At 37.6% G+C, this 24,281-nt stretch overlaps 1 protein-coding gene across 3 annotated transcripts; it reads left to right on the forward strand.

The window, feature by feature from the left end:
• The first annotated feature begins 418 nt into the window (after positions 1 to 418).
• Positions 419 to 22,998, forward strand: LOC145994636 (major facilitator superfamily domain-containing protein 12-like). 3 transcript variants are annotated; one of them, XM_083130725.1, is made up of 9 exons: positions 419 to 480; positions 9,608 to 10,017; positions 10,369 to 10,576; positions 14,274 to 14,388; positions 16,265 to 16,636; positions 17,988 to 18,099; positions 20,435 to 20,585; positions 21,191 to 21,315; positions 22,729 to 22,998. In XM_083130725.1, the coding sequence occupies exons 2-9, from the start codon at positions 9,711 to 9,713 to the stop codon at positions 22,743 to 22,745; spliced, it is 1,407 nt and encodes a 468-aa protein (XP_082986851.1). In that variant the 5' UTR covers positions 419 to 480; positions 9,608 to 9,710; the 3' UTR covers positions 22,746 to 22,998. The 3 variants fall into 3 exon arrangements, with proteins under 3 accessions (XP_082986851.1, XP_082986854.1, XP_082986852.1); XM_083130728.1 differs by having other exon boundaries at positions 10,477 to 10,576; XM_083130726.1 differs by lacking the exon at positions 21,191 to 21,315.
• The last annotated feature ends 1,283 nt before the right edge of the window (positions 22,999 to 24,281 follow it).

Here is a 24,281-nt window from a genome sequence, read left to right on the forward strand (position 1 = left end):
TTTCCACGAGACGAGACAGGCCAAAGTCTCGTCTCGTGGGCAACACTATTAAAAAGATGGTTTTCAGCCCCCCCCGAAAGGAATTCCTGGATACTTGCCTGACGTGATGCATACTTTTTTTTTTTTTTTTTTTTTTTGAGAACGTATTTTGAATATTAAGGCTGTAAAAATAAATATTTTGTATATTCTTAGCCTGCGAAAATCCACTTGCCTAATAACAACTCTCGAAGTTCCTGATAGAAAGAGAAGAAAATGTCCGCATGAGGAACCTAGCAATGCAAAGAAGAAAAATAAGGACTGAAGTTGCACGGCTTCTTTTCCAAGGTGACAAAGAGGATAAGATTTCCGATCGCCAGTTCCAGTTCCCCCTTTGCTGTGAAAGTCCGCCGAAACCTACATTTGCGTTCAAGTGACCTGACTTGACAACCATTTCTTGTGTTGCAACTTGCTGCTAGGAGTCGAGAAGACAATTTTGCGCAGGTTAGTCCTTAGGATATATACATCGTTATTATTAATATCGTGGATTTCCAATAGCGTTGACACTTCTCTTTACGTAGACCATTTTCCCCCAGATACGGCAGAATTGCCTGAAGCTACAAGGTCAGTGACCTTGATCTGTCTAGAGTGTGTTTTGTCAACTTTCTGTCAGATTTATGTTTATTGTTAAATAATGTGAGAATGGAAGTGTTACGCGATTAAAGGGAAAAAAAAGGAACACGAGTATGTATTAATGCAGAGCTACAACTATTAAGAAGTTCCCTCTCCGTTTTTGCTAACGTCTTATATTGGAGCTGCGCTGGCAGCACCTGCTTGGTTAAGGACTTCGTAGTCGAGACCCCAACCCCACCTACCAATATATAAGAGTTCCTTTATACGGTGCTCAAATCGTCCGCGAAGTGGCCCCAAGCGCACCTGTATATACGACATGTAATTATGTAATAACATATTTATTAATGTATATATTTAATAATGTATAGTATACACGCAATATAATAATTTTTATTTTCACACCCTGATTGGACCTACAGTTTAGAAGTGTGATCTGGACCATTCATGGACGTCCGCAGGATTTTTTCCAGGGAGGGGCAAGGAAGGTATTATTTCTACGGGGGGCAAACAAAACAAATTTTCCCCAATAATAGTGTTGTTCCCTCAAAAACATTGCTTAAATTTCAATTTATCATATTCATGAAATAATTAACACATATTATTGTGGCTGAAATGAAATTATGTGTGTGAAATATATAATTTTTGGTTAACTTTCATTTTCCAGGGGGGGACCACGGCCACCCTAGCCATTCCGGACGCCCATGGGACCCTTGTACAATCTACCTCAATTGGGGAAGAATGGTTGGTTGGTTGATTTGGTGTTTTGAGCCCACTTTATGCACAGTAAGGCTAATCGGGACTGGACCTACAGTTTAAAGTGGGATTCGAACCACTATGTGCCTCCACCGGGTATCGAACCCGGGATCTCTTGATTACAAGGTGACAGCATTACCACTATACGCCATCGGCGAGGCTAGAAATTCATTTGAAGTGCAAAGGGTGACTTTGACAAGGCGCTCACAAATCGACATCATTTCCACTTAGTGCACCCCGGTAATTACAATGTTGCAGGCCAACGAGACTCTGGCGCCTGGACTCACCGCCAGTATAATCCTCTGCAGGGCTTGTGTTGGTCTTCCATATGTGTTTGGATTGTCCCCGCTTCATCCACTTCACGCTACAACGCCATGGGTCCCGGACTGGGCATGGGTGTTCTTTGTTAATGTCCCTTCATCAGTTTCATCATGTCATCCAGGGTGCGAAATCATTGAAAACTGGTGGGGGCGGGAGAACGTTCTGAATCTACAAACCCTCTCCTCCACATACGTGTATTATTAAAAGTAAAAATAAATTACTCAATTAAAAATATATTATTACTATTATTATTAATTACATAAAGGAAACTAAATTGTTACTTTTATACATATCAGATATTGCAAATCAAATTATGAAATAGTTAATGTGGTTGTATTATGTGTAAGTTTCTGTTTTGTTTGTGCTTTATGTTAATATAAATCAATTAGATTTCATAGTTGTTAACGTCTTTCATTCTTGTTTAACTTTAATTGTGCGTATTGATGTAGATTTGTTAATGATCTCGAGAGAAAAGGCATCCAATACTCACAACTACACTAATTTGTGTGTGTTTTCGATATTATTCTTAGTAAAGTATATTTCAAATTAAAATTAATTGTTTATCTTTTGTTTGTTGTAACAAAAACTCCCCCCCGGACATTTTTGGTGGGGGGATATTTGAGGCCAAGATTGTTCGTGGGAGGAAATCCCCCCCGTCCCCCCAGGATTTCGCACCCTGATATCATCACTGATCCTCATCGTCGCGAATAGCCAAAATCGGAAGAAAAGCGACGCTAAATAACAACAATAAAATGATCCACTTGATCTTATCATGATTCATCCTCATCGTCACAATTATCCAAAAGTGGCGGAAACGCGAGGAAAATTAAGTCAAAAAACATTCATTCATTCGAATCATGTTAGCTAAACTCCGCCGCATAGCAACGGTCGCGGGTGAAGCCACTCATGCGCGCAGCCATTTACAGCAGAAAGAGCGGGACCTTCCATTAGTAGCTATGCTTACGAATATTCATTTCGAGTTTTCTGATAGTTTTCGTACTGGGAAGAATGTTGTAACGATGAATTCGTAACACATTGCGAGTTGCTTTTACGCAATAAAACTCATTCACTGCTATTTAATTAATAGAAAAGACAGGGGAAAAAAACTGAAACCTATTTTTCCCGTACCATGTAGCGTCGATTAGCCAAAGAGGTTGTAAAGCGACGTTACATTGTCAAAATAGAAAATATGTTTGTATGTGTTGGGATTAAACACACAAAAAAGTATCTTGCTGTGAAAGAAGACACCTCTCTCCCCATTTCTACCTCCTCCTTTCCACAAAGAAAATAACAGCACGGGAAAATTACATTTGCAGTTCTAAATTCCAAGATGCTGCGAATTATCGTGACACTAGTCGCACAGTCGTAATGGCCTTCATGTCGAAAGCTGCACGATTTTCTCAAGACAAACGTGAAGGCGAAATTGACACCGTGCACAAACGAAAACGAGTGAGAACTATGCGAATAATCGCATATCCTCGTTTCTTTCTCTTTTTTGTTGGATTGCAGTTAGCAAACAGAACTAGTACTAGAATACCTCTTAAAAAAATCATATTAATGCGGAACTACACAGGGACTGGATGAATGTGTGGAAACTGAACCAATGGAAGTGCCCTCCAATACATTGAACTTGCTACCAAACCACACCTAAAGTGGAGTTAAAATACATTTTGAGAAGATAAATTTACCAAGCAACAATCTTTGCCTCTTTGCCACAAGGGTGAGAATTTTGTGATTTTAGGAATTGAGTAATCATACGAGTACGTACGTACCCAAAGGATTTATTTCAAGACAGAGTTCAACTGCTATAAACCCTATTTTAAGTGCAATTGTGAATTGCACAATGAAGCGAAATAATTATATTATTTTGAAGTCCCGTGCGAGATTCTTAATTCCCATACCCTCTGTTTCTTTTCAATGAACGGATCATGTAAACATGGGAGTGCCCAGACTTTTTTCATGGGAGCAAACAAGTCTTTTTTTCAGATGGCAAATACACTTTCTCAATGCTTCATTTTGAATTATTTGAAAAAAAAGGAATAACTTTTTTTATTTTCCACATAAAAAACACAATGAACTGAATTAAATTTTCCACCACTTTTTCCAGAGGGAGGAGCAAATCTCCCCTTGCCCTCCCATTGGATACGTCCATGCATACTGCATAGGGACACGTTCTGGCTCCAAATGAGCCAAATTTACAACACTGACACACATATAGAAAATTACACAAGAGCTTGTTCCCAATACGAAAGTAGTAATTTATTGCGGGTAGCATTATCTGTCACAAGCGAATATATTTATTAAATTTCATTTGTTGCTGTCCACTTACAAGTAGTGGTACCGATATCGAACTTTTGCGGACATACATAATACGTGTATATATCAATCTAAAGCGTAACCTATAACTAGAAACTAATCGATAATATTTCTAGCTTTCTCGAATTGAAATTAAAAACTTACACAAGTTCTTTTTTCTATCTTGCTTCTTCTAGCCCCTCAGGGACGTCGCCAGAAGTTTTTGTAGGCGAGGACAGACCGTTGATAAAACTTTATTGGTTAGATACAACAACAATATTAATTACTATAAAGTAATAACTATAATCAAATAAGAAAATACCCAATTTATTCAAAGTGTATTATATTTATTATTAAAAAATTAAACTCTGTAGCGCAACAGCTCTCTAAGGGGCTGGATGACGTGTAGTCAGTGCATCGAGTCCCATCGCGAAAATTCCTATCTGGGGGATGCTTTATGAAATATTTTCTGTTTCTGTTGTCCCCTCCCCCCCGACACACACAATCCTTGGGAGACTTTATACTCGATTGATCAGATGAGCGAATATCCAGCACAATTCTTTTATTCTTTTTTGTACATTTCATTAAGACTAGTGTACTATCATGCATAATTATTCTATTTACGTATTTACCTTCACACCCCTCGATTAAGAAAATACATTAGCCGATCTCCTCAGCGGAGTGGTTAGCACAATGCGCTACGACGCCAGGGGCTCTGGATTCCAATCCCCGCAAGGACATTCTTTGGGAGTGTCCCTTCATCAGTCTCATCATATCGTCACTCATCCTCGTCTTCGCAATTAGTGGGGAGGAGCGGATTTGCTTTGGGGCCGGAAGTCCAGGGGAACCACATAAAAATGAGACGCTGAAGAGACAGAAGTGACAGAGACCATCGACTATTAAAGTTCCTTAATATTGTGATAATAGCAAAATAAAATAATATGTTAAGTCTTTTTACTTGCTTATTTCATGAAGGAAGGAGTTTCAATCAGGTGTCTATATTTTAAAGTTTCCATGCATGCAATTAGTGGAAGTGAAGTACCATGATAACAAAACCATTAATAATAATAATAATAATAAAGTGACAAAAAGCAAAGTAAAATAAGCCCAATCAATAAATTAAGAAAAAGCTTTATAAGCTACACATAATCATCTCATTTTTGGATCTGAGACGACACCGACACTCATGAGTAAATGATCACTCCTCTCCTTAATTCGTAAAAAAGATCTTTCCTTGGCTTGAATGGCTTCCAAAATTAAGCGATAACCGCCAGAAGATTACCACTAACAATAATTACCATAACAGTAACCACTAACCATTAAAAATAAATAGAAATCACCTCCTCATGACATGACACATGAGCGTATCCAGTGGTACATAAGGGAAGCATTTCACCCCTCCCCTCTGTGGAAAACGATTGATGAAAAATTATTTTAATTAATTTTAATTATGCTTTTACATGTAAATAAAAATAAATGTTATTTTATTCTCAAATAATTTAAAATATAGGATTGCCCTCTCTATACTCTGTCGCGGGTATCTCAGGAGCAAGCAAACAAAAACAAGTCCCTGCACAAGTAGTGGAACAGGATTGTGTGGAGGTTACCAGCCTCCGCAGCAGAGTGTACTGCTTCGCCCTGTCCACTCGATCCCCCTATCCCCTTCTCTGCCACTATGCGCTGTCTTGCTCCACAGATTCCGGGGACTGAGTATAGAAAAATATTGTTTACCCACTTGGAAAAATAGTTGTTTGTCCCCTTGAAAAATTCTTGGTATGCCAGGGACGTAGCTAGGTTCATCAGTTTGGGGGAGCCCAAAGGTAAGATTTTTCTATCAAATTATTATAAATTAACAAACTATTTATACACCATTTAGGCCTATACTGTATACATACATACATTATATATGTGTGTGTGTATATATATACAAACACATCATACAGTGGCGTAGCAACAGATCGCGAGGCCCCCATCAGCTCTTTAAATTTGAAATCTCAATGTAAATCGAAACTAAATGTTCATGGATACGTCAGCAATTTCCCATATTTAAATAATAATAAAAAATTGCTGACGAAAATTACATTTAATAATTTCACTCACCCGGAAAGTGTATTTGAGGAAGATGAAATCTGAAGCTGTAGGGCATGCCCGTACTCAACGGAAGCGTCATTGGGGCCATGACCCCCCCCCCCCCCTCGAACTATGAAATATTATAATGTGGAGATATAAAAACGTACGAAAATAACATTGACTCAGATTGTGCAAGAATTTCGATTTCGTCCTTGCATGTAGGAATGGGTTGTCTGAATAGAGAATCAGGCTCCAGAAGTTTGCAGTCTGCAACATTGAGTAATTTTTGTTTTATAACCATTGATGCAAGGCTAAAAGACATCCCCATTTAGTCGGGACAGTCCATTCATGTTACGCCCATGATTTGACGTATTCATTCAAATTATAACGTTTAACTAGAATTTACAACCAGAGAAAAGCAGAATATTTTAATTTTATTACGCACAAAAATTAGCCTTTTCCATATTTTCTCTCACTTCCATTTAGGCTATTAAGCCTATATTTTTCGTATCAACCGCTTGGGACGCAAGAGCCCTTTAGGCGTGAGCCCCCGGGAGGTCGCCCACTTCGCCCACTCCTTGCTACGCTACTGTATATATATATATATAGTGTTGGAAAGAAAAGGAGCAAGGGCCTCCTCGGTGACGCATGGTAGCATCATCGCCTTGTAATCAAGAGGTTCCGGGTTCGATACCCGGTGGATGCTCATAGTGGTTCGGATCCCACTTTACACTGTAGAACCAGTCCCGACTAGGCATCTCATGTATACAGTTCATATCGGAATCGAATCCGGTATCTCTTAGTTCAAGGCGACCGCGTTAAGCACTATTCTAAAGGGCTGGCCCAAGTCTTCTATGGCATCTGATTGTTCACTTGGAAAATGATGACGATAAGAAATTATATGCACACGTCTAATTTCTTAAAATTAATCTTATTTGAGTGTGGAAAACTGAATATATGATGGCACTGGATAAAACAAAGTTCCCACACGCTCAAATGATTACGCTCTCGTCTTTGGTTCGGCAGGTTCAACAACCTGCCCGGGTTCCATTCCCGATGGAATGTTCGGATCTCACTTTAAACTGTAGGTCCAGTCCTCATTAGCCTTACTGTGCATAAAGTGGATTTAAAACACCAGTTCAATTAATCAATCAATCGAAAGGTTCAAGGTTCGATCGCTGGTGGTCAGGCCGGTAGGCAGAATTTGATTTCGCAAGGGGCTTATCCCTTATCGGCAGCCGTCATCTAAAGACGAAAAGGTTGGGGGGAGGGGTAAATGCGCTGAAGACGAATTTCTTGGTATATTGCAACTTACCATATACAAGATGTTTAATCCTGTTAATGAAGTAAATTTAATTACCACTACACATTATTAAAATCAAATATTTGTAGGATTTCGGTAAAGGACTGCAGCCCCCGAACCCCTTCCCTGGGTATGTGCCTGCTTGTATTAGTTCCAAAATTTCTATGCTGTTCGAACATCGTGAGGACAATTTGGGGAGTACTTGAAAGCGATATGGAAGCAAAGTCTGCTCTCGAAACTATATGGGACTCGATGTGATGACCACGCGCAACCGAATGAAAGAACTCTTCGCAGGCCTTATCCCTCAATATTAATTTTACTGACGAATTGCAAGTTTCTCTCGGCCTCCTCGATGACGCAGTGGTAGCATCGCCGCCTTGTAATCATGGGGTCCCGGGTTCGATTCCCGTTGGAGGCACATAGTGGTTCGGATCCCCGATTAGCCTTACTGTGCATACAGTGGACTTAAAACACGAACTCGATAATTGGAAGGTTTTAGAAGAACTAAACATAGCTTTTTATGCATCGTACAACTTTGCTTCTTTTCACCCTACTTTTACAGTTTTTCTTCCTAAGAATTCCACTGAGTATAACACGCTACGAAACCAGAGGTCTAAGGTTCGGACATTGGACATGTATGGTTGTATCATGTCTGTCCCATCGCCATTCCTTCGGCTTATCATTCATCCTCACCGTCGCATTTAACCCAAAGAGGTAGAAAAGCGGCGTAATATAGAAATATATAAATGATTGATTTGGTTTATTTTCCTTCGCTTTTCTGACATTTTTTGGCTAATCGTGAAGATGAAGATAAAAATGAGTGATGTGAAATTGATGAGAGGACCATCATAAAGAACACAAACACCCATTCCGGGATTCGAACCCAGGACCCCTGGCATCGTAATGCACCTTCCTAACCACTGCATAACAAATAGAAACAGAAAATGCTTGATAAGTTATTTGCTTCTCCATAACTCATGATCATATTATAAGTATTATTCGCTGTATGACTAGGGATTAATTATATTTGTATGTCTAACCAACCTAGCCACCTAAGCAGTAGCAGCTTTCGCATTTGCAGGTGGAGGCTAAATGAAGAAAAATCACAGAAAGTCAGAAAGATAAACAAATTTTGTAACATAATACTTATAGAGCATGCAGATGGCTGTAAAAACAATTGCTACATATCTAGTTTCCTTCCTTAATTGAAACGTGGGTTATTCTTCATTATACATGAGATCAACGACCATGGGAATCGAACCCAGGATCTTGTGTGGTAGTCAGACTCTCTTTTAGAATGCCAATATATTGGATATTTGGTCGATCAGTCAATCCTGATCCATTGTTTCCAGAGGAAGACAATCTGGCAGCTTGTCATTCAACATTTTACTCGCGATGTAGGAAAACGAGATCACAAACACTCCGTGATGCTATCTTCTCGCGTTTACAAAAGTTTACCACTGCTCGAACCACAAATCCTACTTCAAACTATCTGACAGATATCAATTATCCACCAAATGAATAGATGAACCGACTGCTTCGAATTTTCAGAAAGTGGTCTTTCCCCTCCTTTGCAGGGCAGGTCATTAGCAGGATGGTTGAGTGCATGCTTCTTGCTGCACCACCAAGGCCATAAGAGACCAAGAATTGTCATGAAAAAGAAACCAAGATCCTTGCTTGCCATACTGGGGCATACCAAACAGATCCTTTGTAGTAAATGTTGCATAATTTGGACTTAGGTAGCAGCATTCAGTATGGTTTCCCTCAGGGAGATATTCCAGATCCATTTTCCCACATTTGACTGCATGCTCTTAATTTCACCTCAGTAACATGAAAACCACCCCACTCAGCACTGTGCCACTTGCTGCCTTGTTTTGGTGTACATTGGCCTCTCATGTGTTCAATGAGCCATTCGTATATTGCTACCACTGTGGGTAGGAGGTCAAACATTCAGGGAACTTTATTATCAGAGTTTGTATTAAATGGAATTGAAGATGGAGAAGGGGTTGTGAAGAGAAACTGAAAGGGTGTGCAAGTTTCTATGACCCCACTGCCACAAAATGGATGATTACATCATTAGTACTGTATCCTATTCACAATAATATTTATTTATGCTTATATTAATTGATGACTTATTCTGACTGAGGCTTCATTAAATAGGGCCTTTTTCTTACGAAAGGTATTTATGCTTTTTTACTTTCATTAAACTAAAAAGGATCTGCTTAAGGTTTAACAATATATTCTTTATTTTTTCAGTTCTCCCATATGCCAGACATGAGGAAATCCTTGGGTTAAGAATATAATTTTATGAAGCACCAAGAGAACTTCAATATTTATATCTAGTCTCTCATTACATACAATGCACAATGGTTTGTCAATTGTGGATGGACAGATTAATAACTCCAGAAGAGATCTTCCACTACATTTGTCCATTGCATATGGAGCAGGCCATGTCCTTAATGATGTCTGTGCAGCAATATGGTTTACATATCTTCTGGTATACTTTGAAGTGGTTTTGAACTTCAATAAATCGCTTTCTGCAGCTTTGTTGCTCATTGGCCAAGTTACTGATGCTGTAGCTACACCCATCGTTGGAATACAGTCCGATAAGGCTATTGGGTGTTGCAACAACAGATATGGGCGAAGAAAAATTTGGCACCTTACTGGTAAGTTGAACGACTTTAGTTGGTAAAAATTGAGCTTTGTCTAGTGGACAGTGGGGAATTTTGAAACTAATAATAAAATATAGTTCAAAGATCGTAAATAATTGGTTATATAAAAAGTAGTTGATTGAGCACATCTTGCGACAGAGTCTGGATTCTGTGGCTTGCCTAACAGGGGAAGGGAGGGGGTCATAATTCCCTCTTTTGACAGGTATTTCTAAAAATGCAGAAAAATGTAGAAAAGTGCAAGATTTATGGAATCTCGTCCTTTACAAAAAACCTGACCACTCTACTGCCTAAAAGAATAATGACTTTTATAGGTTGACACAATTTAAGTTGTTTCCTTTGTTTCAGGCACTCTGCTTGTAATAGCAAGCTTTCCTTTCATATTTATGCCATGCTTCAATTGCAAGGATAGCTCTGAATTCAACCAGTTTGTATACTATGCATTCTTTGTCATAGTTTTTCAGATTGGATGGGCATGTGTTCAAATTTCTCATTTGTCTCTCATACCTGATCTTACACTTCGGGATGATGAAAGAACAGAACTTACAGCAGTAAGGTATGTGAATATTTTTCATTATCTTACCTCCATTCCACACATTGTTCCATCTCTTTTCTGGATGTGAGGTTCATTCACTTTTCTAGGGTTTCACTGCAATGCTATTGATAGTCTACTTTATTTAAACTTCTAATCACTTCCTCAACTACAGACCACCTATTAAATGTTATCTCTCCTTTGCTATACTACCAACCAATCTAGGTAAATTCTTTAGTTTTATCAGTTAACTGACTATTGTATCTAAATTTTATTTTCTCTTGTGGAATCTTCATTATCTAAATTTCACTAGAATATACATCATGTCCCAAAAGGTACTTAACAACTTTGATGTCATACAGCACAACTCGTAATTGACATAGTCTATGTGATCAGAAGTATCCGGACAGCCACCTGAAAATGAAGCACAAGTTTGGGCCGCCCTCCATTGGGAACACTGGCAGTCAATACTGTGTTGGACCACCCTTAGCCTTGATAACAGCTTTCACTCTCACAAGCATACTTTTATCAGGTGGCGGAAGGTTTCCTGGGGAATGGAATGGCAGTCAATTCCTCACCGAGTGCCGAAATGAGAAGAGGTATTGATGTGAGTCAGTGTGGTCTAGCACGAAGTCGGCATTCCAAAACATCACAGAGATGTCCTATGGGATTCAAATCAGGACGCGCAGGCCAGGCCATTAGTGGGATGTTGTTGTTGTCGTCAAACCACTCCCCCACAAGTTCTGCAGTATGAACGGGTGCTCGTTCGTGTTGAAAGACAGAATGGTCATCCCCGAACTGGTCTTCGACGGTAGGCAGCATGAAAGTGATTAAAATGTCAATGCAAGTTAATGCTGTGGCATTGCCATGTAAAGCAACGAGGGAGCAAAAACCCCTCCATTAGAAACATGACCACACTGTAACCCCACCATCTCTGAATTTCACTGTCGGCACTATACAGGCTGGTAGATGTCGTTCTCCAGGCATTCGCCACACCCACACCCTACCATCGGATCGCCACATTGTGTACAGTGATTCATCACTCCACACAATGGTATTCCACTGTTCTATGGTCCAGTTTTGACACTCCTTGCACCACGCAAGGCGGTGTTTGGCATTTGCCTGTGTGATGTTTGACTTATGGGCAGCTGCTTGGCAATGGAAACCAAGTTGCTGCACCTCACGCTGAACAGTCATGGTGCTTGGAGTAGATCCTGATGCAGTTCGGAATTCCTGTGTGATGGTGGCGATGGATGATTGACGATTACGCTGTACGACCCTCTTCAACACTCGACGGTCTCTGGAGGTCAACATGGGAGATCGGCTTGCATGCTTTTGGGTTGTACACGTTCCTTCACGTTTCCACTTCACTATAACATCAGAAACAGTGGACCTAGGGATGTTTAGGAGGGTGGAAATATCATGTATCAGCCACCTGACTATGTTGAAAGTTCACGAGTTCCTCAGATCATCCCATACTGCTGTCTGCAGACTACTGAGATCGCTGACCATGTGTTTCATGCGGTAAATGGCAGTAGTGTCGCCCTCTATGATAAACATGTTTCACGGTGTGTCCGGATACTTTTCATCACATAGAATACTTTGCTGTAGCTACATGATTCACCTACACTTAAAGTTTTTTTGTCACATATTGAATAAGATGGTGCACCTCCCCACTGTCTTAGATGTGAGAGATGTCTGGACAGAACATTTCCAGCACGTTGGATTGGAAGAGATGTTCCAATTGCCTGGTTTTCTAGATCCCCTGACATTACGCCACTGGACTTCTTTTTGTAATGATATGTGAAAGACACATGTACAGAACTCTTGTCATTGATCTTCATGATTCGAAGGCCAAGTAGAGCTGCCATTGCCACAATTGACAGGAATATGCTACAGGTGGTATGGACAGAGCTAGAATTTCGATTAGACGTTGTATTCGTCACCAGAGGTGCGCATATTGAAGTGGACCATACAAAATAAAACTTCAAGGGCTGGCATATAAAATGGGGTATGGTATGTTTCTTTTTCTTTATATAGTTGCAAGTTGTGCTGTATGACATCAGACATCAAATTTGTAAAGTACCTTTAGTGACACCGTGTACAAGGGTCGTTCAAGGTTGACTGGGATTTTCGTACGTAAAAAATCGATGAATAGCCAGATCATGATGAAACGTGCAGGTGACGTAATGTATTCCTTTGCGAGTAACTAGCGCCCGGCATGACGTATTTCGTGCATGCGCAGCAGTTGCAGCAAATATGGCGGCAAGCAGTGTGTCTTTGGCTGTGGAGCAGCGGTGTGTAATCAAATTTCTTGTGAAGGAGAAAGTGAAACCAGCTGAGATTTTCAGACGATTGCAAGCACAGTATGGTGAACAAACGATGTCGCGGACAAGAGTGTACGAATGGTGTGAGCAGTTTCGCGAAGGACGGGAGCTGGTGACAAATGAAGCGCATGGACACATTCACCCGACTGCAGTCACACCAGTGAATATCGCACGTGTTGAGCAAATTATTCTTGAGAACCGGCAAGTAACAGTGCGGGATATTGCTGCCAAGGTGAATATCAGTGTCGGGAGTGTTGAGACAATCATTCATGACCACTTACGCTTCCGCAAAATCTGTGCAAGGTGGGTTCCCCGGCAGCTGATCTTCGATCAGAAGTGGACACGCAGGACGGTCTGTGAACAGCTTCTGAATCGGTTTCGAGCAGAAGGTGATGAATTGTTGCAATCCATCATCACGTGTGATGAAACATGGTTGCACAATTCAACCCCAGAGACCAAAAGACGCAGAATGGAGTGGCGGCATAAAGGTTACCCGCCCCCCAAGAAAAGCAAAATGCAGCCGTCCGCTGGAAAGATCATGGCAAGTGTCTTCTGGGACATGAAGGGCGTTATCCATGTGGATTTTCTGGACAAAGGGAGCACGATTAATGCCCAGTATACTCCACATTGTTGAGTGGTGCTGTACAAAAGTCCATTCGCAAGAAAAGACCTGGGATGTTGTCTGGAAATGTCATTCTTCTCCATGACAATGCCCACCCTCACACGGCCAATGTGACAACAACAACTCTGGCCGACATGCGCTGGGAAGTTCTGCCCCATCCCCCCTACAGTCCGGATATAGCCCCCAGTGATTATCATTTGTTTGCACCCCTTAAAGACCATCTGGGAGGGAAGAAATTCACGACAGACGAAGCACTGCAGAGCGATGTCCTCCAGTGGCTACGACAACAACCAAGTTCTTTCTATGCCCAAGGAATTCGGGAACTGCCAGAACGATGGCAACGGTGCCTCGGCGCGCACGGAGAATACTTTGAAAAACTGACATAGTTTGGTGTTTCTTCAGCTACCTATTTCCTCTGCAGAAATAAAAGTCCCAGTCAACCTTGAACGACCCTTGTATTATGGAGATAATACTTTTATTGTTTGAAATTATGAGCTTAATTTTCTGCTTACAATTTAGTCAGAAAAGTACAAATTAATTTGTTAAAATTAAATTTGTAAAACCAATAGACTAAGTTGATATTCACTACTTTTCTATTATGTAGCATTTTACCAAGCTTCACCAACCATTAGTACTTTCCTTTCTTTTGTGAAAAGAATAATATATGTCAGTAATTTTCAAAAATATAACTCTGTGATCTTAGGTTTCTATTTGGTTCACATAGATTGAAATTTAAATAACAGTATACTACTGCTATATTGTTATGTTCCAGATACGGATTCACAGTAGTGTCCAGTATTTTTATATACATCACAACATGGGTAGTATTTCATGTGACAGAAGATGAAGCAGATAGAGTTGATCAAAATGATGCTACAAAATTCAGGGTTGGTATTTCCTCATTTTAATTTTAAAACTTGAAGTAGTTTCTTTGTGATAATGCAATATATGATATTCAACGGACAACTTCCCCCACAATTCATTGTGCCACATTTCAGGCAAACAGATCAGATACTGAATTGAAAACATGCAGGTAAGAATTGTGCGTATGCTCTTTGTCAAAGTCATTCAAGGTATGATAATTGTGAACCCTTCCGAGTGTCGGGACCTTGAATCGGCTGTAGCTAGTTCATAGTTTCGCTTGCAGGGCCAAAGAAACACCACCTGGGTAAATTTCACCCAACAGACATTCATATGTTTCAGTTTAGTATTTCAACGTTATTTTTTTTCTAATTTTTATCAATTGTGTGATTAAATGCAAATATTTAAATTAAAAAATTAGATTAATCAATGAAAGAATTATTATTTACACACTTTAAAACAATTAAAATTCGGACTTAAGAAGTAATTTCTCTTTGTGGGTATTTTTGTGTGCTAGTGGAGAGCATGCATTCTGCCAGGTTAACACATGGATTCTGCAGGATGGCATCAAATTTATTTTTGCAGCTTATTTGTTTGTATATTCATATAAATACATATTTCGATATATTTAAAAAATATTACTCATGTGTATAAAATATATTCACATTGTAGTTTGATTTTAATGTATTTCATATTCATTAGTACTTTTTGTAATATTTAATTAGTTGGAATAATTCCTCATTAACATCAAAAACAACTATTTTCTTAAGTGAGAATATGAATGTGGATTCATAATTAACATTTCAGATTTGATCCCTTGTTGTTTCATGTTGAATTTCTCAAACAAATCAAAGAAAATTGAAGATTTATTTATTTGCCATTGGTGATTTCAGAACTGACTATAAAAAGTGATTTATTAGCCCACTGGGAACATGTTTAAGAATAAAGCAGTTTTTGGGATACTTTTACTTCATGGCCTAATTCATTCTAAATTATGTCAAAAAAAATTTCAAAGCTGCTTTTCAATGTTTCAGGCACTTGAATATTCTGGTTTCAACTTTACTGCCATGGAAACTACCTTTCTTGTGCGTAATAAACTTAATATTTGAAAAAAAGAAAGCAATTACTTACAAATAATAAAATACGTTTCTACAATAAGTTCTTCTTACACAACGCTACATCTGTATTATGGTTGTATAAGTACATACTGGATTCTTGAAGTAGGAGACAGATTTTTTTTCTTCGCAACTTGGAAGGGAAAACTACAACAGTAAAAAAGAAAAGCCCATTGACATACAGCATAAAGATAGTATTTATTGTATCAAAAGAAATTTATACTTGAAATTTAAAAGATTACATTATGTATCAAGAAAAACTAAAGCATATTCGGACTAACAGGTGAATGCTGCAACTTGCAAAACAACTTTGCAACTGATCAAGAAATTCAACTAACTGATGAAAATTCTCCATTAAAAAACTTTTACAGTTTATTAAAAACAACAAACCCCACAAACAGCATGATAAAAAACACTAAGAGTTTATCCAAACTTTCGATTCAATCTCAGAAGCATCATCAAACCAGCAGAACCTCAACTACATCCCCTTCGCCATCTATTGACCAACCATGATGATGATTCCGAGATGAAATCAAAAGCTTAGGCAAACTCTTCAAGTTTTTTTATCGTGCTGTTTGTGTGTTTTGTGTTCAAGTATGTTGCCAGCACGTGACGTTTGAAGTTTTTTTTACTGTCAAACTCTTATAATGTTTATTTTAACCGTTATTAAAGAAAAGATACAGGAATATTATGCATATGATCTAAACTATGCTCTAAATAATTAAAATAAATCTCTTAATGTTGTTACATATCTTGAAAATTAATCTACCTTGTCTTCCTTTTTCAGAATATTGTTCTCACAGGAATTTCAATTGGAGCTGTATTTTCAATTATTTTTCACATTGCAATAAAAGAACCAACGTATGTTCCAAAATGCCATATTGCAAATGGACAACCATGTTGTGCTGAGGAAGAAATACCTTCGAGATTATATTCGTTGCTCAGTTTGCTTCGAGATACAAAATTTTACCAGATTGCACTGGTTTATATGGCTAGTCGTTTATTTATTAATATGATGCAGATATATATCCCCTTGTACTTGCACGATTCACTTGGCATGAGCTCAGAAAGTTTAGCCTTTATTCCTCTCTTAATGTTTGTCAGCAGCTTTGTGGTAAACCTAACAATAAAAATCATTAACAGGAAATACGGAAGAAAGGTAAGTGAATATGTATTCAGTGTAAATGACTTTCTCTTGTAGGGTGAATGACACCTATTCTTTTAAAAATTGCAACTTTTTAAATTCATTGAAGGTTTATTGAGAGTTCTAAAAGTTATTTTCATGAATGATCACTTAAATTTGGGCACTAAAATGGCACTGGATGATATTCAACTTGACCCCATCAAGCAATGCACTTTGGGAAGCCTTCTTAGTGAGAAATTTGTGATATTTGATATGTACACATTCCTCATGTGATTACGATAATCATATCTTGAATCAATTCAACAGAGATCATACGCACAATACATACCAGACATGTTTTCAATGCAGGATCTGATCTGTTTGCCCTAAATATGGCATCGGAACATGATTTCATGTAATGAATTGTGGGGAAAGTTGTTCGCGGAATATCATCCACTGCCCTTTACTCTTATACTGATTGGCAAATTATTTGTTTTAGGGTGATCGCTTCGTTATAGATATCAAGGCAATTGTGATCACCCTTTAAAATATCAAAGGGGGACAAGGGGGCTAATGTATTTAATGAGGTGCAATCACCATTCATTCTCATGTTAAATGATGACTAACTCAGCCTATCCTCCCTCCCTTTAACCTGCCCACATATGTATTGTATTTCACTGCATAATCCTTAAGGTTTCATGCAATTTTTTTTTTTTTTTTGCTAAACAAGTGGGGTGCGAAGTATTAAGAATCATATATTTTATATACTTCATCATATCCAGCAACATTACTAATATGAGATAAAATATTTAAAAAATGGCTTCTTGGCCGAAACTTAAGCGTATGTTTTTTTAACGAAATTGTGCCAGTATTACCAGTACTTAAAAATAATTTATTACTAGGTAATCTGTCTTTGGTGAAATACTCGTGAATTTACGTTAAAACTGAATAGTCCAAATCAATGCAAGTAATTTCTTCGTGATATTTTAGCAAACATTTTTCTGGTCTGAAAAAAAAAAGTTAACACATTAATTGTTATTGATTTGTGCATTATAGTCGTAATATTATGCTTGAGAAAATTTATGGGCTTACAAAATTGAATCTTCTGTGCCCGCAGATCCTGGTTTCATTATCTGATGTGCTGATTGAATGATTATGCGATGAAAAGTTATAAACCAATTTTTGGACTAAAAAACAAGGTGCTACAATTGTGAGGTGGCAACTATTATGCAGTGAAATGCAGTATTACACAGGATTTCCTATTACTATGATCAGTTTAAGTCATTAGGTAAATGCAAATTAATCAGTTCAGATACAGATATACAATGAAAACAGTTAACTGGATAGAATACAAAAATGCTTTACTTACATGCGTAATGTTTTTCAGTGGACCTTCTTGCTGGGTGGAGTTATTGGTATTCTAGGATGCATTTGGATACGGTTTGGCTATGGACAGAGTTATATGGGATATCAAATATATGTGATAGCAATGCTAGTAGGTAAGGTAAACAGCATTGTCTCTTGTTGTCATCTAAATCTTATAGAAATTGGGAATAATATCTAAGCAACGTCGGCAATTTTAAACTTTAATACATTATCATCAATGTAGCAAATATTTTGTGGCAACTACTTATTTATGTTTTATGACAACAAAAGATGTGTTGTGGATTTTTTTCACTCTCTGGTTAAGGTTTCATTTTGCTATGTGAAAATTAAAACTGCACTTTTCATGTGGTTGCAAATACATTTTGTGTCACTGTACATCACAATGAAGTTTTAATCAGTAATACAATGGATTCCTGAGAAGACTTTCTATTAAATTAATACACAAAATCACATAAATGATGTCCTAAACAACTACCATGAATCAATTTATGCATGTTTCAGATGTACAGTGTCTTTCTTTATCGAGTCGTCTGCGGATCGGCGGCTAACACGTCAGGCAGTTATTTAAACTCACAGCTGTATCCTGACCTTGGCACTGGACGCGTCAGTGCCTCAGTATCCAAGTAGCTGGTGTTCAGTTTGCATGTGTTTCTGAAGTGTTAAGGTATTTTCGACTGTTTTGATTTAGTTTACGTGTAACTGGTGTTCTCCTGCAGTCTAATAATGCCATGCTGTCCTCACAATTTGAAACAAAGAATTTTTATGTACGACTCTTATATCATTACAAATTGTTGTAGAGAAGTTAAAATACGTTTCGCAGCAGAATTCCCAGATGTTTATGTTTCACACAGAGGCAATGCTCAGGTTCTTGTGAACAAATTAAGATAATCAGGGTCTGTTCTTCATAAGAAGATCAAAAATCTCTCTGGCGCCTTGCACATGAAACAGACATTTGCATGACGTCTGTGTGGTGAGCTACCAAGCTTTCAAACCTGAAACCATACATTAGAAGAATTGATAGAAAATATCAGGAGGGAAAATGAAGCAAATTTGGAAGAGGAACTGACACATATTAGTGAAAATTCCCTTTAAAAATGCATTAAATGTGTGGATGCAGGGGGGTCATAATTTCAAGCACCTCGTGTAACAAGGTATGTACTACTTTTAATTGTAACTGTCAATGTAATTCTACGAACTTCTTTCATTACATAGCTAGCGACCACAGTTACGCGGACATTACATACAGTTTGCTTGTAGATGCAATCATCCTTTCTGCTCTGCTCAACCAAGAAAGGCACTGTATAAGGAAATAATTTATCTTAAGAAATACTAGTAGAGAAGCAAATATCTCATGTTTTGATTGATTGATTTGGTAATTTTTCTTCGCTTTTCTGCCACTTTTGGCTAATTGCCAAGATGAGGATGAGTGACGATATGATGAACTTGATGAAGGCACACTCACAAAGAACACCCATGTCCAAGTAGGGATTCGAACCTGGATCTTCTAGCATCATAACATGCTGTGCTAACCACTCCGCCATGGATTATATTATATATCCGCCTATATTATACGTATCTCATTTTTTGCCATCAGCATGACTGAGATAGGACTACACATTTTAAAACATGATTATATAATTGGTTCAAATATGGTTTCACAGCACAGTAAGGATGCATTTCTCAGCAGCCTTATCTAGACCCTTGTAATTTTAACTTGAATTTTAAGTTTCAAACAGTTATTAACTTAATTCATTCTTATCTCTCCTGATGCTGAAGAAGGAAGACTGAATGTGCTGAGACTTTCAGTCATTGACTTGTTTTTGATTGATTGATTGAGTTGGTGTTTTAAATCCACTTTATGCACAGTAAGGCTAATCAGGACTCGACCTACAGTTTAAAGTGGGATCCGAACCACTATGTGCCTCCACCGTGTATTGAACCCGGGACCCCTTAATTACAAGGCGATGACGCTACCACTGCACTATCGGGGAGAGTCACTACCTTGTGATTAAGTACATTGCAATACAACATTCTGAACGTGAGTCCTGGCCCAGCATGTACGTTACTGTGTGTTTGTTCCCAGGGTGGTATTTAAAGGAAGTAATGAGGGCATTTCCCCCCTCTGATCATTGTATCCTCCTATCTGGTTGCAAACTTTTGACCTGGGGAGGAGGATTATGATATTACATACATACATTACATTACACTGGAATTCCCCCTCCCCCTTCTGGAAGATTTTCAAATGCCACACTATTTCTCCTTTTATCCATTTAATTTAATGATCACTCATCTTTATCATTAACATTAACCTCTAAAGCTATGAAAGAAAATACAAATTACTTGCAAACCTTATCTTAATTAAGAAATCAAACTTTATAGTTGCCGCAACAATGAATGATCACTTTATATATATATATCATAAATTAATTTGCATTTCATGCTTTGCAGGAGCTTCAAGTGCAATAATGCTAGTAACCAGCTTGGGATTAACTGCAGATTTCATTGGTACAAACACTGAGAGTGGAGCATTTGTATATGGTGCAATGAGTTTTGTTGAAAAGTTATCAAATGGTATTATCGTAATTGTGATAGAAGCAAAGTAAGTAATTACGAAGTAAATAAGTTATAATGTCTTTGGTTTAATTTTTCTTTACCATTCAATAGTTCTCTTCCAAGAAGTAAATGTGGATTTTTTACTCTTCTATTGCTTTAAATGACCATAGATGATGCATATGTTTTGAGGGGAAAAGAAAATAGATATTTGCATTCTTAAAACATTATATTTGAAATAGCTATTTATTAACAGGGAATTGCATGCGTAAAGTAAATTCATATTTTTATTAAGTAGCTTCAGAAATATAAGCCCCACGACAGGGTAAGTTTGCAGCAACTTTTCACATGTATAGACCCAAATGTGCATGCAGAAAATAGTTCCACTGCAATACTGTCGATTTTCTCACTGTCTACGATATGAACAGCTCTGCGGTTGAGGCAAGACTGGTACGGAAGATTCTTAGCAACGTTCTCATGTGGATTAATACATTAAACCTGCTGCATACTTAACCTGTCGTGGAGCTTAGTGTATTAATTTGATAGGTTGATTACCTTTCACAAACATCTTAAGTACACATCATATTTAAAAATTGTTTTTAAATATGTTCTTGATATCATTTCTTAATTGCTTACTTTTATTTGTTTTGACAGTAAATGTGAAACTTACTGCCCCCTGTATTATCGTGATATTCTGGCATTTGTAGGAGGAGGTTCAATAGTTCTTGCATTTGTTGCTTTAGCGACATTTTTGCCTATTATGGATCCAAGAGAAGAAGGTGTGTACCAGATTATGATGTGTTCTTTGAAATTAGATTTTTCTTGATTTTATTTGATTTGTTTATTTTACTTAGTTTTACTGACCCTTTTGGCTAATTGCGAAGATGAGGATGAGTAATGATGTGATGAAATTTGATGAAGGGACATTTACAAAGAACACCATGCCCAGGCTGGGATTTGAACCCGGTACCCTTATTTTTTCCTTAATCCCATGTTATCTATGTGTGTGGGAATATTAAATATGAGGAGAGAGTGTTGATTAATATGAATGAATCAGTATTTTTAGAGCAAGATTTCAAATTTCAAAAAAAAAAAAATCTTTGACCACCACCTGTAAGGTGTTTTCAAAAGCTGGAAATTTTCAACATGTCACATTTGTCTCAAAGAGTTATGTTAATTTCAAAGGCTTTATTGAATTTGACATTAGTTAAGTGTGGTAGCATGGTGCTTTGAGAATTAGAAAACAAAAATGATTTTGTTGGTTGATTTGGTGTTTTAAGTCCACTTTATGCACAGTAAAGCTAATAGAGACTGGACCTACCAGTTTAAAGTGGGATCCGAACCACTACGTGCTCCCAACGGGTAACACAAAAATTACTATCAGTTATTGCCCAAGAACTTACATGACGAAGAAAAATTAGTGTACATAATTTCCAGTTTAAATACAAATACACACATACATACAAAGTGTGTTGACGTACAACATCTATGAACTTCCACAGTGCGTAGAGGACATCATGAAGAAAGTGAAGTGTTGTTTTGATGCTATGACACCAAAAAAAAAAAAAAAAAGGAACACAGCATTTTTATCCTGTATGTAGGACCCACACTTCACAAAATCACAGATTTCAATAACATGTACTATTCTGTAAGATAGCATGCTGAAGGCAAATTTGAAAAAAACAAAAAAAAACAATATAATGCCTGTTATGGTCATAGTGATGTAACAAGGTAAAAATGTAATCCTCAAATTATAATTATAATCATATATAAATGGAACAACATACATATGTTACTTATCCCATTTCAGGCTTTTGCATCAAAAAGAAAAATCTTAATTTTGTTTAGATGTATTCAAAATACAATGATAATAATCACCTTTGAATGTATGGCATACCAAAGATCTAGTATTTGTAAGATTACATAGACACAGATTAAAAATTGCAGTTTTTTGAGAGCTAATACTGTAAAACTTTATAACATTTACAAAGAAAACTTCAGTGACTTGTTCCGGATATAAGAAATTTACCCACTACATTTCAGAGTAGTGTGATGCAGATTTTTGACCAATTTTATGTCCAATAATATTGTCATTAGTTCTACTGTGAATTTAACGAGATGAGCAAAGCTGTAAGTTTAATAATATTTTAATAATTCATAATATTAATAAACTGCACAAATTCTGCTTACAGGTTATACAAGGATTTGATCTCAAGAAGACACATGAAGAACTTGCAGAGCCAATTAGCTAAAAGAATCTGAATACTATAAAGTACTGAGTGAATGTCAATTATTTTTACAATGCATTTTTACAATCTTCTCAAACAAACTAGATCTACTTGAAATTGTTAGTGTAATTGTTGCATAATTATGATTTCTTATACATGTGTCCATGTGGTTCAAGCAAGTCACACTGATTAAAATTATGTTGTGAAAATAAAACAATGTATAAAGTGCATATTTATCACATAGTTGAAGTGAATTATCTGTCAATGTTCCTTTTCTCGTATCACATGATATCGTGTGTATATCATGCATCCATGATAAACAGAACAGAATGTAATATTATAGGTTTACTGACAACTTGTTCTCTGGTTACCAGCCAGATTAAATTGGTGTTAGCATCCAATGTTTCAAGGACATACGGTAAAACTTTGATACGGTCCAAACGGATTTCTTCATTTTTACACAAGAAATGAGTTTCTGTACCATTTAGAAGTTCGCGGAGGTAATTTTCTTTCATCGTGGAATCTATTTCACCAGGAAATCATGTATTTTTCAACAGAAATATCTCTCCGACGCACAATTGCTGTTGCTTTCATTTGCTTGCACTACATGAACCAAATGTTGCAAACGTAACTCCCTGTTAGTGTTTCCAACCACACCATTCTTTTTTGCAAGAAGATGACAATTTTAACTATGTTTGCCTAACCTAACCGAATCCTTGCTGTGCATGGTTTTTGGGGCTATCCATGCATGGTTCGTGGGACTATTCATGAATTGGGGCTATCAGTGCATGGTTCGTGGGGCTATTCACATGACTTGGGGCTATCCGTGAACTGTTTGTGGGGATTTTCTGTTGACAAGGTTGGAAACAATGCACACTGATAATCTACCATGCTAGTCAAGCTGTCTCGCCATACTGTGTCTTACGGAAGCGACGAAAAAACGAAGAACAATAATTACTCATGTCAAAAATTGAAATTATTTGTGAAAAAAGCAAAATACCACCTTGAAGAATCTTTCACAATGCAGAATAGGTAAGTAATAATGTTAGAAATGACGAAATAAACGAGTGAGAGGTGTTGGGACCATACCGAAGTTTTACTGGACATACTTTGTAGGGAGGCACATAACCAAAGGGGGAGCTTGAGCCCCCTCCAAAATTTTTTGGTTTACACTAAATCAAATGAGGTTTTTGGCTTGTGTGTGTTTATTATTTAAGGAGAGAAATAACTATCGAGGAAAGGCGGAGAATGTTCTAGAACCCTGATAATATTGCACGTAAAGTTTTCTTGCTCTTTCGGTGGTGTTGTCGCAGTCAACCTGAGCATTGTTTAAAGATTTGTCAGCATTTGGAAGTTGCACAACACACTGCTGAAGGTAGACCCTGAGTAGGGCGATGCGTTGGATTACTAATTCTCCGAAAACCTCGAGAGGGAACCTTCTTGAATAGGAGGTGGAGTTGGAACTACTGGCAGTATTATATAATTACAAACTGTAAGACTAACAAGGGAGGTTATCT

This window comes from Lepisma saccharinum, chromosome 11, assembly GCF_977018435.1.
Source record: "Lepisma saccharinum chromosome 11, izLepSacc3.1, whole genome shotgun sequence".
In the NCBI taxonomy this organism is placed as follows: Eukaryota; Metazoa; Arthropoda; class Insecta; order Zygentoma; family Lepismatidae; genus Lepisma; species Lepisma saccharinum.